Below are 19,469 nucleotides of genomic sequence, written 5' to 3' on the forward strand. Positions count from 1 at the left end.
CATTATTATTGTTATCACTTTATGTACTGCTAATGCTTTCTTCTTGAGCTTTTTTCGATCTTTTTTTTACTTTAGGACATTTTGCTATCACATGACCAGACTTTTTACATCCGTAGCAAATGAAATATTTCTTCTTATTTGATTCTCCTTTTAGTAAGGGTTTTCTGTCACTAAATTTCTTCTCCTTATAAATTTTTTAATTTTTTTGAGTGAAGATATTTCTTTCCTCATCACCATTCTCTCTGTTATCTTCCTTATCATTTTTCATATAAGGATGTAGCCTTTTGTGCCACCACTTTCTTCTTTTTGTTATCTTCATTATCTCTTTGTTTCATGGTCCTCTCCTAGGTCATAAGTGAACAAAGTAGTTCATCCAAGTTAAGTTTATTAAGATCTTTAACTTCTGGATGGTTATGACTTTAATGTCCCAAGAATTTGTTCATGGATCATTCACCCCAGTAACAATTTCTATGCCTAACCAATATTTTTTAAAATTGTTTTAAAATTAATAAGGTGTGCGTAGTTAAATCAAATACATAGCCTTAGGTTTGAAAGGAATATCAAAATCTTAAAAGAATCAATTATGTAACATGAAAAGGGAACCATATGTGAAAAACATATATATAATTGATGAGTTGTAAATTTTAAAATAGAGCTTATGAGCCTTACCTCTTAAGTCTTTTCGAGATCGTAAATATCTTTCTCCCTTTTAGTGTACTTTCCATCGACTATTGGTTAGAGTTTCTCTATAAAGATTATAAAATTTTTAATTAGTTATGAGAGATATGAAACTGTATTATATCGTTTTTTACTTACGTTCTAAAACTAGCAATTCATTTTGGCTAAAGGGAATTGCATTAGTTTTACTAGTGTTCGTGACGATCCTATTTATCTAGTGTTTTTATTGAATGGTTACTATCGTATCCTAAAGACATGATATAGGGAATGAATATCAACGAAAAATGGTAGTTTAAATCATATATAAATTCCTCAAAGCATGTTAACACTAAATTATAAATCATAAAAGCATACAACACCGACTATTGCCTTCAATCACGATAGGATAATCATATAACCTTAAGGTTGTTGTGTTACCCACAAGCTTTATGGCACAAAAGAGAATTTATATTTGTTTGATTACTAGTTGAATCACATCTATCACCCTTACTAATTAAAACTAAGAGATCTACATATTGAAAGATATTTTTATCATAGCAAACATATTGAAAGTTGTTTTTATCCTAATGTTAAAAGTGACTTTAAAAATAGTAAAAGGGAATGGGGAACATAAAAACCAAGATTATCTTTGTTGTTTTAGGTTAAGTCGTGTCAATAAGACTAGGTTACAAACTTGTACGGGAATGAGTTTTGGACCTACTTGATTTGGAATTATATGCAACTGAAAATCAAACTTCACGAACACAAATGGAGAAAGTCTAATCAAACATATTAGACTCCGTATAATAGAAATGGAGAAAGGGAAATTAAGGGTCACTCCGAACACAAATGATATATAATAATACAAGTTTGAGGATGGCACATTATACGTAGTATAAGGCTTGAAGTCATATGTAAGTCTAATCAAACTTATTAAAGATTGTAATTAGATTTAATCTTGTGTTGAAGTGGTCTTGGACCTTTGTGTGTAAGCATGCAGATGGTCTACCCCATTGATAATCATGAAAAATCACGTAAAGAAAAAGAAAAGAATAATTACGAAAACCCACCGATCTTGTACATTTTAGAAAGTGTAAGTAAGCGAATTACAAGTGTTAATATGAGCAACGTACGCCTAATAATTTCTCACAAGCCAAATTATTCTCACTCTGGCCGGCCATCCATTTCTGCAACCTCAACTGCATATAAAACCTCTGAATGAACTCCTCCGCCGCCTCATCCACTTGAAATCCCCCGCCGTCATTCTCCATCCCCGCCGAAGTCGCCGTCGACGGCGACGGCGAGACTGACACACGACCATGACGCTTGTGAGATTTTCGCCTGGTGATGTGGAAAAGCCGCGGCGGCGGTGTGTCACTGCAGCTAAACTCGTAGTACCTGGGAGACGGAGAAACGAAAGAGAGGTGAACGTCGTGAGGACGGCAACTGAGCGCGGTGTGAGTGTGGATCATCAAGTGGTTTACGGACTCGCCTAGGACCTTGCCACGTTTCATCAAGATCTGCAGATCTTTGCTCTTCGATATACTCTTTTGAATCATGAAGAAAACTACACGCACCGTTTTGGATAGTTTCTTGTACATCTTCGTTAATCCTACTTCTGGTTTTGGGTTTGGTGTAAGGTCGCACATTCTCAATTTAAAGGCCTGAAAAGGGAGGAAAATTGGAAGTGTAAGTATACGTTTCTTCCCTGCTATACATATACAATCATAAGGCAATTATATATGTATATATATATTTTTTATACTGTGTATAACTTTTAACTTTATCGGAGGATAAGTTGAATTTAAATATAATTATAACTCACTTTATTATATACAGAAATGCATATTATATATACTTATATATTATCCATACTAACAAAATTAAAGCTTTTACATGAATCCCATAAGTTTTATTTAAACCTGGTTTTTTTTTTCTTTTTCTAATTTTAAGATGCAAAAGAAATGAAATTAAAAAGTAACCAAGAATAATTTTTATTTCAAGCATATAATTTATAATTTTTACCCATATATAATATATAATTAAGTATATTGTATATTATAAAGTCTGCAAATATTGATATAAAAAATTACATAAATTTTATTTATATTTTTTTGGCTTTTACTTAATTAAATATTAATGCCTCGATTAGTGAAAAAGGAGTTTTAAACTTATCATATTCGCTATAATGACAAAAGTTTAAGTATAATTTCCCTATAATTACATAATTAATGATTAATTAACACACAAAAGTAGATTGTAATTATTACATTTTTATTTTATTATTATTCTTTTTTTAAAATAATATATATATATACGAATTGCGGTTTGTGGAATTTTGTTGGCGGACCATTGCGTTGTAATGATTACATTATAACCTAAAGTAATAAAGATAGGTGTTAAATATAATATTTTATATAGAAATATTTATATGGTGGGTAGGTGATTGTGCATTTATATATAAACTTTACAATTCAAAATATTATTATTTATATATATATATATAAATTATATGTAATATCAATGGAAGAAAAGTATCAATTAGATTAGCAAGAATTGGGCGCTAAAAATTATTAACAGCGGCCCACTTAGCCACAAATGAGAAGTAAAGTTAAAGCGTTATTATTTTATGCACGGGCCAACTTAATGAAATTGTTTTAATTAAATTTGTTTCTATTTATTTTAGCATTCTACTCTTATTTTTAATTTATGAGTTTTAGTTTATATGATATATTACATATTTAGATATAACTTTTTGTGGGTTTTCAAAAAAAAAAAATTATTGAATTTTTGGTTTTTCTTAATTTAATTTAGTGTTATATATAGACATATGTATACCTTTATATATTAAAACTGAATATAGAGATATAATGTAACTTATGCGATTTACAATTCTATAAATCGTATATTTGATTAAACTTTTTTGAATATGTACACTATAATTACATTTCGTGGTATTGAATAATAAAAAAATAATAATAAATAATTTATTAATTTAAATTCGATTTGCTTGATTCTGCAATACGATAAATCCCGTTATATTTCTTAACAAGTTCAATTATTTACTCCAAATTCTGCTATTCGAATATATAATAAGAATGATAGAAAATTATGTTGCTGTTAGAACACGTGCATTAGTTTTGACAAAATTATAAGTATTTAATTTTTATTAACTATTACATTTGATCATAATTTGAAAAACTATTTGCATCAAAAGTTAAAAAGTAATAGAAGCTAGCATAGGAAAAAAAGGAAGAAAATGGAAGACATGATGATTTATAAAGAAGTATGTATGCTTAGTTTGGAATTTTGATCTTATATGAACTTTTTAAGTGTGTTACATATTTTAATATGAGTTATCTTTGATTAGAACATGAAAAAAATTAGTAAGATGTCAAAGTTCTTTTAAGTTTAATTACTAAATTTTATTTCTCGAATTAGATGTGTTCGATCTTTTTTAGAATAGAAAGTGATACGTATTCTCTCGAGTGTGCACCCACATTCTTATCAATTATTATGTGCGGAAACTATTTCCGAAACAAAAGGGAGATTTATTTGAACACGCATTATCTTAATAGTTGATACTTTTAATACCCTTAAAGCTTGAAAGAAAAAAGAGAATAAAGATAGAAATATATATATATATGAGCAAAAAAAGAAATGGGAAATATGCAGTAGAAAAATCAGATCCTTTGCTTTCTATGGACTCAAATTGCTGTGTTTCCTCTTAAATCCATAGCCCATTTCTTCTATTATTTCTGATAAGCTCAACCCAGCACTGTTCATTCTCATCAATTTCAACCCAGTCCAGTTCTTTGGCACTTCAAGGGCAAGGCAAAAGGAAAGAAGTCAACAAGGCCAAGACAATTTAGGGGGCCCTGGCAGTGAAGATGAACCCCAAATCCATGAAAGAAGAATTGAATCACATAATATTAAAAGCACTGGTTTTTGTCATCTGACAAAACCCACTTCTACCCAAGTCATCCAACAGGTTGAAATACTTCTCAAAGGCCATTTTTTATCCAGCTCCTTTTTATTAGAGTATATTAAACTACTTACTGTTTTGTAATTTGTTGAAAATAGTGTGTAGTACTGTAAAAGCTAGTTGGTCATCTTGTAATTACTTAATTCTTGTGTGTATAAATACTCCGATGTAATAAATGGAAAACACTCTCTCCATTTTTCCCAAAATCTATCTCCACTTCTCTCTCCCAACTCTCTCAAATTTCTGATGTTCATTGCATCATTCTCTTGTTTTTATCAGCAAATAATCACTGGCATATGTTATTTCTTGATACCTTTCTATATTGGCTGAAATTTCTAATATTAGGCCTGGTGTCTGAATCCCTATTAAGGTTTGATGCCTCTTTGCTTGTCTTGTTAAGCATTTTGGTCCTTATTTTTTCATGTAAATTATTAGTGTGTGTTATTATATTTATTGTTAGTGGGTGAAACCTCTGCTTATTATGACATAAATAATTTGGTCACATATCTACGAAAGAATACAAAAACTCATAAAAATATATATTTTTTTATTTAAATTGTACTGATTTCAGTATTTGTGTCGATTGTATTAAAGATAACGAGATAAATCGCATAATTAACAAGCAGCCAAGAAGCACAATGCCTTTTTTTCTAAACTCATATATGCTTTGTTGATGATTTTTCATATTACGATTATGTTTGCTGAAAAATCTCAATCAATAGACACCTTAGAAATGTTTATTAATGAGGTTGAAAAGATAACTAGAGAGAGAGAGAGAGAGGTAAAAATTGTTATATCTAATAGAGATTGTGAATACTATAGAAAGTATAATGAAACTCCCCAAGTCCAGCCCCTTAGATCAAACGGGAGTTGCCATATTGAATGTAAGGCTTGCTAAACTGACATAAACTTGCTATATCAAAGATAACATATATAATTGTTGAATCTAATTGCACGTCTGACACAAACTGGTTAAACTGGCAACAGTGCTATGATAAGTACCAAAGAGAAGAATACAAAGAGGAAGCAATGAGAAGAAGACACCCAGAATGGGAGTTGCCAGATGATGCAGGAGAAAACAACGATGCACCTGAATCAACTCAGTTCTTTAACAAGGCAGATTATTCTTGGCTTGGTACTGCCATAAGTTACTCATCCATGGTGATGAAATCCTTGTTGAAGCCAACAAAGCTTTTCTCGACCATAAAGTCAAGTTAGCAGCTGAAGGACACTTCACAAACTTACATATTGCACATATATATATATATATATATATATCATAAAGCCTTACATATTTTGTTGTGGGAAAAGATGGTATACATTTGGATATAGAAAAGTAAAGGCAATATAAGAAAGACCAGCCCCTTAAACAGTGTGCTAGGTACAAAGTTTCCATGGCTTAAAAAGGCTAGTTCGAATGGGAAAAAAGACAAGATAAGTTTGCTCTGACCAAAGCAAAGTTGGGTATGCAGCCATATTGGTGCTTCCAAGTTTTGAGAAAGTCTTTGAAGTTGACTGGTTATGTGTCAACATTAGGAATTAGAGTTGTTTTGTCTCAAGAAGATTGTCGAGTGGAATTCTATAGTGAAAAGGTTAGTAAACCTCATGAAAAGTGGACTAGCTTATGAACTTGAGTTTTATACAGTAATTCGAGCTCTAAAGCATTATAAGCACTGTTTGATCTAATGAGAGTTTGTTTTATTTATGGATCATCAACCTTTAAAGTTCATAAACTCCTAAAAATAGTAAATAGGATGCATGCCCGTTGAATTACTTTCTCACAAAAATTCACTTTTGTTTTTGAGTATAAATCTGGTCAACATAATAACGTAATTGATATATGGAGTCCGATGAACCTCTTTGTTAGCTGTAGTTAGTACTAATATTGTGGGGTTTGATTATTTGAAGGATAGTTATACTAATGATGAAGATTTTAGTAATGTCTGAGCAAGATGCAATGATAGGGAATTTGTTACTAATTTCGTGATTCAGGATGGGTTTTTATTTCAAAACTATAGAGTTACCCTTGGTATTTTTTGTTGAATTATAATTCAGGAATTGCACGTTGAAGAATTAGGAGTGCATTCTGACCTAGATAAGACGATTACTTTGGTGGAACATAGATTCTACTGGCTTTAACTTAAATAGATATCAAATGTGATGTTCAACGATGTCTGATTTGTTAGAAAGCCAAGAGACAAGCTCAAAGTACCAATCTTTACACGCCTACGCCTATGCCTGTTCTGAGACAATTTGGCAAGATTTGACCATGGGTTTTGTTCTTGATTTACCATGGACTCAACAAGGCATTGATTTTGGTGTTTGTTGTAATTGATTATTTCTCCAAAATGGTTTACTTTCTTCATTGTAAGAAACTTCAAATGCCTTTTATGCAGCTTACTTGTTCTTTTGGAAAATTGTTTGTTTTCATGGTGTTCCTCATTCTATAACTTCTTCCCAGTGTAAGTTATTTTTGGATGATGTTGTAGAGATTATTCGATACTTATTTGAAATACAATAATACATTCACAGACTAGTGAATAAGCCGAGTCAATAAAATACTACCATTTTGTAGATCGAGTTTGCCTGTAACAACATGTCTAATGGTTCTATCAAGAAACTCCTTTGTGGAGTTCTTTACACCAATACTCTAAAATATATAGCAAACTTGATTCCATTGATTCCCTCTATCAATACTCTATCTTAAAATAGAAGAATTTATCGATCGTATATAAAAAATTCATCAAGAAATTAAGTAAAACGTAAAAGATATAAATTTATGTTATAAAATAGTTGTTGATCGATATAAATATCTTAAATTGTTTACAAAAAGTGCTTAGCGATAATTCATCTTCACAAACATAATTTTTCTATAGGTTTTTACAATAATTGAATGACAAAAAAATAAAATAATTATTCAGATTCTTCTGAAGATTGCTTATAATACTTATAAGATTAATCTTGTCAATATAAATATCTTTAATATTTTTAGTATTGTTAATATTTTTGAGTAATATCTAACTGACAAGTTTTCTTTACAATCATAAAACTCTGATAATGAACTTAATTCATGAGGAAATGCTACACACTTTACAAGTTCAAGTTTATTTGACTATTTTAGGTTTTATTATTTTAGTTTCCTATTTTATTATTTTAATTTATTATCTTTAGTTTATTAGTTTTCTTAAGATTTTCTATTCCTAGTATTTTAGTTTCCTAATCTTTTAGGAATTTTTGTTAGGATTTTCTATTCTTAACTAATTTTCTGTTAATTACTTAGTTTCTTGATATTTCTTATTTTTAGTGAATTTTTTCGTAAAAACATTATAAACATAACTGATTTGTAATAAAATTTACACATATCTTAATAATTTTACTATTAATCTTTAAATTTTAGAAAAACACAGAGAAGTGAGTATACAAAATAATTTTCACATTACATATATTTTTAAAATTTTGAACATAGATGTGATGTAATTTTTTACATCTCATCGTTTTATTTCTTCTTAACATAAAAAAAGGTACATGATGAAATCCATACTATAAAATGATTTTATAACGAAAATTATTTTTTACCACTTTTTAAAGCCAATCATTTTATTCTTGTTATATTTCGAAGAAAGGCTTTTGAAATACATAAAAAATTTCTAGAAAAATTTATCTTTAAAATATTTTAAATTAGATTTTTTAATGTTTTAAAAAACTTTGAGTTAAAAAGTGAATCTCTTATTTATATTAGAGAACATTATACTTAGAATTTTTTTTTTCCTTTTAAGTATATCTATATAACTTACGAATATGATATATATATATATATTTTTTCCATTTATTCAAGCCCTTCATCCATTTCGTTATTATTATTGTTTTTTTTTACAGTTATACTTTTAAAACTTATCTAAACAAATATTATTATAGATAAAGATACTATAATAAAATATATTCAAAAACTAAAGATGAAAAATTACTTATAAATCACCTAAATAAAAGCCTATAAGATGCAAATAGGTATTTATAATAAATTACATAACAAATAACTTTTTAAGAATATATAAATTAGATGAAAAAAAAAGATATACATAAACTACAATGTGGACTATTATGAGACATTCGGTGAAACAAATATAGTAAAAAATTTATCGTCATTTAATCTACAAACTTTAATTAGTATTTAGAGTAATTATGTGTAAGAATATTTTTCTTTGTAATAATATTGAGGAAGATATATACATAGATACTGATGAAGGCTTCTAAGGAAAAATAAGACATAATAAATTGTGTATATAAAAAAAAAATACTATATGGTTTAGGAGGTATACTAAGGGTTTGGATTTGGAAGATTTGAGAAAATAATGTTTGCCGCTTGGTATAAACATTATCTGAGAGATTATATATTATTTATAAAGTATTTAGATTTAAAAAATATCACAATTTTTTTAGTATATATATCAATGATAAGAGTAGTCAAGAAATATAAGAATAAGAAAAAAACATTAAGAAGATGTTTAATCAAAACATTAAAGATAAAAGAATTTGGAAGACCGAAAGACATTTGAGAATTAAAGTAACTGAGTCTAATGGATCTTTATTTCACATCAGAATTATGTATAAGACAGAGAGTAAAGCTAGTAAAATAAAGCTCTAACTGTGATTAAAGAAATGTATTAAAGACTGGTTGAAAAAATTATATATCTTACTCATATAAGTTCATACATTAAATATGACTTAAAATGTAATTAGTCCATCTATGCATAATTTAAGAGATACTATATTTATTCAGTTTATAAAATATTATATTACCTAAAAGCTAATCTTGGTAAATAAATTGTATTAAAACGGAACATTAGATTATTCTTTCAGGTATGATGTAGATAATGTAGATTTACTAGTTGATAGATAGTTTATTGTGAGTTATTACACTTTTCTTATATGTAATCTTATAATTTTGAGAAATACGACCATAATATGGTGTTAGATCAAATATCGATGTAAAATTTAATGTGATAACATAAGTGTGTGAATTATCATGGATCAAACTACTTTCGAAAGATTTAAAAATTTGATGAGAATGACCAATAAACTTAACCGATAAAAAATGCATATTCACCAATTTGATGGGAGCATTAAAAGTTCGTAAGTGTTTTATCTTAATATTTGAAAATATGTCTTCTTAAAATTATAAAATTCGAGTTAGAGAATTTTAGTTAGATTGGGAATCGATTTGATCTACTGTAGTTATTGAACTAATTTTTTTTCTTTATAAAAATTATATATATCCACATATATATATTCAGTCTCAATATACAAAAAAAAAAAAAAAAAAAAAATTCTAAATTTTCTCTAAATTTCACACCTCGCTTCCCTGAAAACAAACAAATCTTTTGTTATTTCATATTTTGTATTAATTACTAATTTTTACATGAAAACATCAAATCATATTTTCTTTTACTGTTTTAAAATTCACCATATCTAGTAAAAAGGTCAACATAAGAATTGAAAGCCTGTGACTCCTCGTTAACTACATAATTTACTGCAGTTAAAAAATTAAAGCTTCAATTTTTATTCCACCTGGTTGCCGCAAGTACTGAATTGTACCAGCTAATGGAAAACAAGTAATTACCAGTAAGAGAAGAAAAGAAAAATCAAGAGAACACTTGCTTCCTTACATCACATCGTTCATCGCTCTCTCCTTCAGTAGAGAAAGAGAACACCATTCTTTTCATTTCCCTCCACAGATCTCCAAATTTCCAATCTCCAAACCCTAACTTTCTCCTCGATCCTTAATCTCCATCAACAACGTTCGTTCTCTCTTCATTGCTCAAAATTGATCCTTGTTATGTGATATTTGTTTGTATGATTCTGGAACCTTCTTGAACCTTCATGGACAGACATTTTCAGTACGATGCCTGAGCTGCGTAGCCACGCACGCAGAAATCGGGCCCAGAACAACCCAAACCCGAACCCGATTGCCCCGATTCCGCAACCCGACAAGCTCACTGCCCGACCCAGTCGCCAGAGGAGGACCGCTCAGAACAAGAGGAACAAGGACCCAGTAGCTGTTGCCGACGATAAAGCCGGCGGAAGCAATAATATTGTGGACCGTGTGGACGGTGTGCAAGCGACGCCGTTATTGGGGGAAGAGAGGGGGGAAGAGGTTAGGGTTTTGAGTAAAGAGGTGGCTAAGAAGACCATGGACGAGTACGATAGCGGCCGAGGAAGCGGCGATAAGGGGCCTGGAGCTGAGGATGAAGGAAGCACAGCACCGCTTCCCGAGAAGGTGATTTAGAAAAAAAGATGTTTTCTTTTTTGGATGATCGATTTTATGTTGGATTTTTTCCCTTTAAGTCGAAGCTAAGAGATTAAAGTTTTCTAATGAGGAAATTTCGAGATTTTATGTTTTATTAGTCGGTTGGATATATCTTTTTGTCCCTTAGATGATTATCTTTTTCTGTAAATGTTATGAAAGCAAGTCATAATTTAAGGAGTATGTTCGAAAGGCCTCTGTCTTAAGTTGACAACTATCATGCTTGTCCAAGATAACGTGGTTATCTAGTTTGGAAAATCATTTTATTGTTTACTTTCATTGCAACAGGTCCAGGTTGGTGGTTCTCCAATGTATAAAATAGAAAGAAAGTTAGGAAAAGGTGGTTTTGGCCAAGTATATGTTGGCAGGAGAATTGGAACTGGGCCTGGAGCTGCAGAGGTATTTCCTTCTTTGTATGTGCATTGGCATGCTTAAACAGTAACTTCACGGGTTATTTGCTAATTTGATATGCGCATGTTTCAGGTAGCCTTAAAATTTGAGCACAGAAGCAGCAAAGGATGTAATTATGGTCCACCATATGAGTGGCAAGTGTACAAGTAGGACTTCTGCTTTTCTCTTGATGTATGCTTGTTTTGTGTTAGTTGAGTCCTCAGTTGTCCTGGTTACTCCCTATGTGAAGTAACTCTTGCTTGCTGTTCTGTTTGTGTAGCGCCCTTGGTGGTAGTCATGGTGTGCCACGAGTTCATTACAAAGGCCGGCAAGGTGATTACTATGTCATGGTATGTGTCTTCTTCCAATTTTTCCGTTTGAACAGTGAGTCATATCTTGCTCCATTCTGATCTTAGAAGGATCCTGTGACGTAATTCTACAATCCATACAGGTCATGGACATTCTGGGACCTAGCTTGTGGGATGTTTGGAATAATAACTCGCATACGTAAGGATTTCTTCCTGATTTTGGTTTTTTTTTTAATCTTCGAAATTTTTGTTTGTTTTCATCTAATCTTTGTTCTTTTTTTTTTTAACTGCTTTCTTTTCAATTCCAGGATGTCCATTGAAATGGTTGCATGTATTGCTATTGAAGCAATATCTATACTGGAGAAGATGCACTCAAAAGGGTGATACTTCTTTTGCTAATGCTGTTTATGATCTTTTCTCCACCCCCTTTGGTGAAATATAAGGATACTTGGCTTGTCAGGCAATTTTGCCATATTATGACGTACTCATACTACTCCCAACCAGTGGGATCCACAAAATATCCAGAAGCACAGCTCAAAAATTTAAATTGAACTAATCATCCTTCTGATATATATACAACATTCATATATATAGAACATGAGATTCACAAGTAGAGTTTAACAAACGATACGATAACTAAAATAAAATAGAATATACACTGATCAAGGCGCCCTCAGGTGTCCTTCACTCGTCTGGCACTTATTCCAGATTCACGTGATCTATAAAATATCATGTGTGAAATTCAATGAGTTTTACTAGCTTAGTAAGTATTTCTGCTATTTAATATTCAAATCAGGCGTCATGCAAGCACATGCATGCATATAATAAATGTAATACTAAAATTTCTCAAATCAAATGTTCCTTGTAATTTTTTCAAAGTGCTTTTAACTTTACAATCTTTAGATTTAATAGTTCGCTTATCTTTAATAATTAATTTCTATATTGAAATTTTATGCATTTCACTAGAATTTCACAATTACACTCAAATATTACCTTTACATTCGCCTCTCCTTGATGACGATATAAACAATATCGCGCGATGAAATCCTGTATGTGATATCCCGAATGTAGATGTGACACTTTGAGTATAGTGGTGATATTTCAAGTGTAAATGTGATATTTGAGTGTAAGCATGATATTTGAGTACAAGTGTGATTAGTTTTTAGTAGTATGTCTGATCTTAGCAGAGCCTGGGAGCAAGTGACTGTGCCTGTCTCTGCATCAAGCTTACTATCGATCTTGGCCACAGAATGAGAAATAGGACATGATCATAAATTTTGCACGTTGTCGTTATTTTACCATAATTCCTTACTTTTGAAAAGAAAAAAAGAAGTTCAAACCTTATTCGTGACTTAGATGAGTAAATGGCTTTCAGCCAATGACGCTTTAGTAGTTTCTTTTCGTCTTTGTAATGAATATTTGGATGATGTAGCTGCTCCAATCTTTGGCAGATATGTGCATGGTGATGTCAAACCTGAGAACTTTTTGCTTGGCACCCCAGGAACTTCTGACGAGAAGAAATTGTTTCTTGTTGACCTTGGATTAGGTAAGGTGTTAATATCTTATTTTGTGCTTGTGGCTTAGAATTAAAACTAATCTGTAGGCTTTTTATTTTTCTGTGACCTTCCAGCAACCAAGTGGCGAGATAGTTCAACTGGGTTGCATGTTGATTATGATCAACGTCCAGATGTATTCAGGTCATCTAAATTTGATGCCTTTGTTTGACCAAAGCAACTTTATTTCTGCTTGGCATTTCTGCATGTCCTTTTATTTCACATAATAGTTCATTGTGTTTTGTGATCCCTGTGTTGCAGGGGGACAGTGCGGTATGCTAGCGTCCATGCTCATCTTGGTAGGATTGGAAGCCGGAGGGATGACTTGGAGTCTCTTGCTTACACACTTGTTTTTCTTCTACGTGGCCGGTTGCCTTGGCAAGGATATCAGGTTTATAGCATCCAAATTGTTGAATGATTACATATATTTTATATTTCACCCTCTGATAGTAGGATGATTTATTTAGGGAGAAAATAAAGGATTTCTAGTCTGCAAGAAGAAGATGGCCACTTCCCCAGAAACCCTGTGTTGCTTTTGCCCTCAGCCTTTCCGGCAATTTGTTGAATATGTAGTGAATTTGAAATTTGACGAGGAACCCAACTATGCTAAATATATCTCCCTTTTTGATGGGATTGTTGGTCCAAATCCAGATATTAGGCCAATAAACACTGATGGTGCTCAGAAGGTACTTCATATTTCCTTTCTGGATCATATGATTGTTTTGTACTTGAGACAAATCTACATGAGTTTTGTTTCGATTTTACTTAACATGCAAATTTATTATGAAGCTTATTTATCAAGTCGGCCATAAGAGGGGACGTTTGACTATAGAGGAAGAAGAAGATGAACAACCAAAGAAGAAGGTTCGGATGGGAATGCCAGCAACACAATGGATTAGTGTTTACAATGCTCGTAGGCCAATGAAGCAAAGGTATGATCTAAAAGTTACTTGATTATTTCATGAATTTTATGGCAGGACAGGATTTGATATTTCCCTCCTGTTGTAGATATCATTATAATGTGGCTGATGTGAGGCTCTCACAGCATATTGAGAAGGGAAATGAAGATGGATTGTTTATCAGCAGTGTGGCTTCTTGTGCAAATCTATGGGCTCTAATTATGGATGCCGGAACTGGATTCATTGCTCAAGTTTATGAACTCTCACCGTACTTTCTTCACAAGGTTGATTGTGTTACCTATGAACCAGGAAGTTATCTTTTTGAAATTTGTCACTTTTTATGCTACATGCCAAAATGTGTTGCATATTGCGGTGAAGCTGCACAATTTGGATCCTGATACTTTATGCTTAGAGAAGTTAAGTCTGTTTGAGACCAACAACTAACCAAGTAACTTTCGTCCTTTCTGAAGGAGTGGATTATGGAGCAGTGGGAGAAGAATTATTACATCAGTGCAATAGCAGGAGCAAATAATGGAAGCTCATTAGTTGTAATGTCTAAAGGTTGGTTTCCTTTTCCTTCTTACTTTTAGCTTATTATAACCTGAAAATGGGATTTCTATGTCATAATGCTTTCTCAAATTATATGTGAATCCAGGAACCCAGTATCTGCAGCAATCTTATAAAGTTAGTGATTCATTTCCTTTTAAATGGATAAATAAAAAATGGCGGGAGGGTTTTTATGTCACTTCCATGGCTACTGCTGGAAGTAGATGGGCAATCGTTATGTCTCGTGGTGCTGGGTTTTCTGACCAGGTTCTGTTGGCATCTTTTGATTTATGCTAAAGTTGAATTTATCATGGTGGGAAAGAAAAAGATATAAATATTGACATTATTTTCGTTCCTGGGGTTTATCACAGGTTGTGGAACTAGATTTTCTATACCCCAGTGAAGGTATTCATCGAAGGTGGGACAGTGGTTACCGCATAACCTCTACTGCAGCAACCTGGGACCAGGCTGCTTTTGTTCTCAGTGTGCCAAGAAGAAAACCGGCTGATGAGACGCAAGAAACTCTTAGAACTTCTGCTTTCCCTAGTACGCATGTCAAGGTCGTAATTGAGATTTCTTATTCTCCTCCAAATAAATATTCATTTTGGCACTCCAAATTTGAAGTAATTTTGATATGGATCCTCAACCTTCAATTGTGGCTTAGCATTTAATAGAGATCCTTGATGGAATTCACTGCCTTTAAACAAATCAAGAAGCATTCAGAAACTTAAAAGGTCTTTTGAAGGAAACACTCTTTAAAAAGCAAGAGGAACAAATAAATAAAAATCTTTTAAGATTTCTATTACTGCTGCTACATTTGTTGATCCAACAGCTGTTAGAGAAGAGAGTGAGTAGGGTTGAGCAGCTAATGGCAGAAAAAAGAGAGAAGATAAAGAAGAAAAGAGGGAAGGAGTGAGAGAGAAGGGATACAGAGGAGGGCAGCACACCTGCAATGCCGGTGAGGGTGGCTAAACGGCAATGCCGGTGAGACTGGAGTGTTGGTGACTCACGGATGCAGACTACAAATGACATTGAGTTGTGCGTTTGATCATGCAAGAAAGGGTTTGCATGTTTAAAGAAGGAAAATGGGGGAACAAGAGAAGAAACAAGGGAGACGAAAAGAAATAGTAAATGGGATGTCAAAATAAAGAAAATTTTTTGTTTGTATTTTGCTGTGCTTTTGTCAGGATTTAATTAATGAGGGAGTAATTGTCTAGCAAAAAGCAAGAAAAGGAAAGAAAAAGAGCCATTTGGTTTCGCATTTTACTGCCTTATCGAGTACATCTTGGATGGAAATATTTGACAGTAATTTGTTGGTTCCTTGTCAATGGCCAACCATTTTCTGATTTGGTTGTTCCCATAATATTTGCTTTTTTGAAGAAAATTGAACAGCAGAACCAAAATTACTATTTTAACCGTTGCTCTATTTCGTATATATTTTTTGTCTCTATTTGACAAAATGCAGAAGATTTACAATTTTTCTTTTGCAGGAGAAATGGGCGAAGAATCTTTATATTGCATCTGTTTGCTACGGTCGAACTGTTTCATAAACATGCAAAACTTTTGCTGGGATGTGAATGATTTCATTTTTGATCATGCGCTCGTACGAGAAGAGATAGCTGTTGATCATCCACCCCAGTGGAGACTAGGATAATCTATAGCCAGGTTGTCTGGACACTGCATGTGGGACTTGATATATGCAAAAACTCAACTTAATTGTCATCATCATGTAGCATCTATTGCAAACACCTGTGCTGTCTTTCAATTCAGTCTAAGTTCTTGAGAACGAAACGTAGATGTTTAATGTCTGCTAGGATGGGGCCTCTTTATTACTATTGGAATGTATAGTTTTTGAACAATAATTAGTTTGTTGGAGGCATGTGCACAGGTCATTGATTATCAAAAGATGTTTTGGAAATGTTTCAGTGGGCTTTAGGTCCTTTCAGTTGTTCATTCTGTACTTTTTGTTTCTGAACTTGAGTATCCTTAAGATTGTTTATTTAACATCTCGCATCTGGGTTATCTGATTTTAACCTTTGAGGAGGGAAAACATGTTTCTTATCTTGTAGACTTTTGAGGCAACAGTTCACTGTGGTTTACTGTTGACTTTCATTCATGTAAGAGGTGCTTCCTAGGAGTCTGTGCACATGTAATTAAATTAAACTTAGATATATGCAACTGCTTCAATTCCATTTCCTTTACACCTCTGCTCTCCTAAGATTCAGACATCTTTAGGTGTTACTTTGACTTGGCTAGAGTTAATTAACTCAGAAAGCCATGTAAGCTGAGTGGATTTTATTATTTTGGTTGGCACCAGATAAAAAGCTAAGGATCATTCGACCTGCTTGAATTTTATGTTGTTAGATAGGCTGTTTAAGTATTTATTAATTAATACTTTTTTACTGGCTACTTCCACAGAGAGCAGATGGTTTCATTGTGTCAATGTTCTTGGTCATCTGTCACTAAGAGCTGCTGTCAGTGGTCTATAGTGTGTTGGCTTAATTATTGTATTGCAGGTTGTATCTGATTGTTTGCGTGAGTCTTAACAATAAGGAGTTGCAAGATTTTCCGTGCATTATTATCACAGGTAAAGGAATTCATTTTCATGTTTAGGATCTTCGGATTAGAAATACAGGAGCAATGCCCTTCTAAACAGTCAGATATTCTCGGACTAAGTGCCTTTTTGCAGTTTGGAAAGTCCTGGGACTCCAGGTACCTGACACAATTTTCATACTGGAGTTTGTGGTTCCTTCTATTTTGTTGCAATTTGGTTAATTATTTTTATTCTTTACCTTATTACCATCCATTCTATTACTTGACTGGCATAATTTTATTGATCTCTGATGCTTTTGGTATTTTTGTTGGCATGGTTTACACTGTTTTTATTTGTCATGCACAGGCCATTTGGTTTATTCATGTATAGCATCTATGGTTTAAGGTTTCCCCCATAATAAATTGATTTTAGGGAGAATATGAGTCAAATTTTGTTTCTTTTTTTCTAATTAAGTGGAAAAAAATTTAATCATTAAAGCATAAAGGGTATGTCACCGCTTTAAAGTCTTTAAACTGAACCCTGTAAGACCAAATTGAATCTTTGCATATCCCTTTTAAAACCCTGGTATAAATAAATATTCAGAATTAGTTTTCTGGAATTTATTTGGAAATGGATTTTGTGAAGTTATTTCCAATTAACATATGTATGCCCTAGGTGATTGTGTGAAGATAGAAACCAAACAAATGAACAAGCTCCTCCAAACCATCATGACTCATCATCCAATAATTAGTTTGTAGGAAATATGAAATTTGTTGTTTTAGTTCTATTTAGAATTTATATGAAATGAGATTTTCATATCTTGATGCCTTGACTAAGGATAATTCTTGAAGTAAACTCCATATAAGTAGCTCATTTGTTTCTAACATACCTGTAGATAGAGGAATTGACCATGCGACTTTTTTTTCTTTAAATCTCCTTTGGTAAATAAATTCCCTATGAACTCCTAATATTTGGAGCTTGAATTGATTGGAATGCCTATCATGTGAATACATCATTTAGCTGAGTTGTACCAGTTTGTCCTTTTAGCTTTTTCTTTTTTGGGTTTGGGGGGAGGGGGGGTGGAAGTGGGGGTATAATGAGTGTAACGGGTTTCAAGAAGTTGATATCATATGATTATATATGAAATGATCTATTTTTGTGCTTTCCACAGTAAGATTGTTTTTTAGTGAGGCTTCATTAGTGGAATTGAATATTGAATTTTGCGCGTACCTCATTTTTTATTTGCCTAGTGTTTTTAAGAAATCCAAGCACATCTCTTACTTCAACACTCGGGGGTTTGCTACCATGCATGTGCTATGAAAGTTGTTTTTCTAGTAACTTTGCACTTAACTATATTCTCGGCATTGTAACTCCAATTCTGTGTCTTCTTCAAGGCATGTGGTTTATAAATTTTGCTCAAATTACAAAATGACATCTTTTCAATTTCTCTCAACCACTTCCCACCTTTTTTTCACTGGATTATGTGAAAGGTATCTCATCTGCAGTTGGATATTTATAATTTCTGATTCTTACTCTTGGTATCCTGAGCATTGTTTGTATGCATATTCAGGGCTGCATTCTTTCAAATACCAGATAGAGTAAGGGGAACTTAGCTAGAACTGGAGAAGTTCCAACTTTTTTATTGCACCTTGTAATGCATAATTAATGTTGTGTATTCTATTGTTTTTCTTCAGTTGTAGGTCTCAAATGGAAGCTTTTCTTGTCGGAGCAACTCGGGTGGTGAAGAATCAACCTTGACATGGAAATGTAATCCGTTTGACGATGGTATGTCTATGTGCTTCCACCAACATTCAGCTTTCTTGGTTGAATAAAACTTTTCTAGACAGATAATTACATAACTTTGCAGTGAAATAGAGTTGTGTACAGGTCCAATACCTGTAATACAAGCCTGCCATTAGAAAAAAAATGTGTGCCAAGAATGATATTGAATTGGGATGTAATGGGAAAGACTGAAAGGAGATGTTTTATTTCCTATCCAATTTCGTTTTGTATTTTGTTTCTAAATGTTGTGTTGGGGGGCTAATTATAGTTCTGTTTGTAATTACGTATCTAATTATCGAATGGTAAAAAGTAGTTGATACCGAAAAAAGCTCAGTACTCGAATTGTAATTTGATTGAATCCCATTTTGTTGGGTAGTTTTACTGTGCATGTGTTGAAATATTTTTTATTATTCATTTTAACAGCAATTTGATTGTTTCAATAACTAATTTTTTTTTAATCAAGAATTTATTTTTCAACGAATGTCTAAAAATGCATAAGTTTTTGTTTCCTTCTA

At 32.3% G+C, this 19,469-nt stretch overlaps 2 protein-coding genes across 5 annotated transcripts; one reads left to right on the top strand and one right to left on the bottom strand.

Moving 5' to 3' along the window:
- Positions 1-1,483: 1,483 nt before the first annotated feature.
- LOC110822102 (Avr9/Cf-9 rapidly elicited protein) lies at positions 1,484-2,360 on the bottom strand. The gene has a single exon (XM_022052108.2). The coding sequence runs from the start codon at positions 2,304-2,306 to the stop codon at positions 1,773-1,775; it is 534 nt and encodes a 177-aa protein (XP_021907800.2). The 5' UTR covers positions 2,307-2,360; the 3' UTR covers positions 1,484-1,772.
- Positions 2,361-10,223: 7,863 nt separating this feature from the next.
- LOC110822099 (Protein kinase family protein) lies at positions 10,224-19,364 on the top strand. 4 transcript variants are annotated; one of them, XM_088208369.1, is made up of 17 exons: positions 10,224-10,916; positions 11,232-11,342; positions 11,427-11,500; positions 11,614-11,683; positions 11,785-11,840; positions 11,950-12,021; positions 13,093-13,187; positions 13,272-13,338; positions 13,456-13,585; positions 13,662-13,880; positions 13,984-14,126; positions 14,203-14,377; positions 14,564-14,654; positions 14,749-14,906; positions 15,011-17,351; positions 18,867-18,957; positions 19,040-19,364. In XM_088208369.1, the coding sequence occupies exons 1-15, from the start codon at positions 10,542-10,544 to the stop codon at positions 15,308-15,310; spliced, it is 2,136 nt and encodes a 711-aa protein (XP_088064495.1). In that variant the 5' UTR covers positions 10,224-10,541; the 3' UTR covers positions 15,311-17,351; positions 18,867-18,957; positions 19,040-19,364. The 4 variants fall into 4 exon arrangements, with proteins under 4 accessions (XP_088064495.1, XP_088064494.1, XP_088064493.1 ...); XM_022052106.2 differs by having other exon boundaries at positions 10,225-10,916; positions 15,011-15,199; positions 16,130-17,351; positions 18,867-19,364; XM_088208368.1 differs by having other exon boundaries at positions 15,011-18,957.
- The last annotated feature ends 105 nt before the right edge of the window (positions 19,365-19,469 follow it).

This window comes from Carica papaya, chromosome 7, assembly GCF_054855325.1.
Source record: "Carica papaya isolate Zhongbai chromosome 7, ASM5485532v1, whole genome shotgun sequence".
In the NCBI taxonomy this organism is placed as follows: Eukaryota; Viridiplantae; Streptophyta; class Magnoliopsida; order Brassicales; family Caricaceae; genus Carica; species Carica papaya.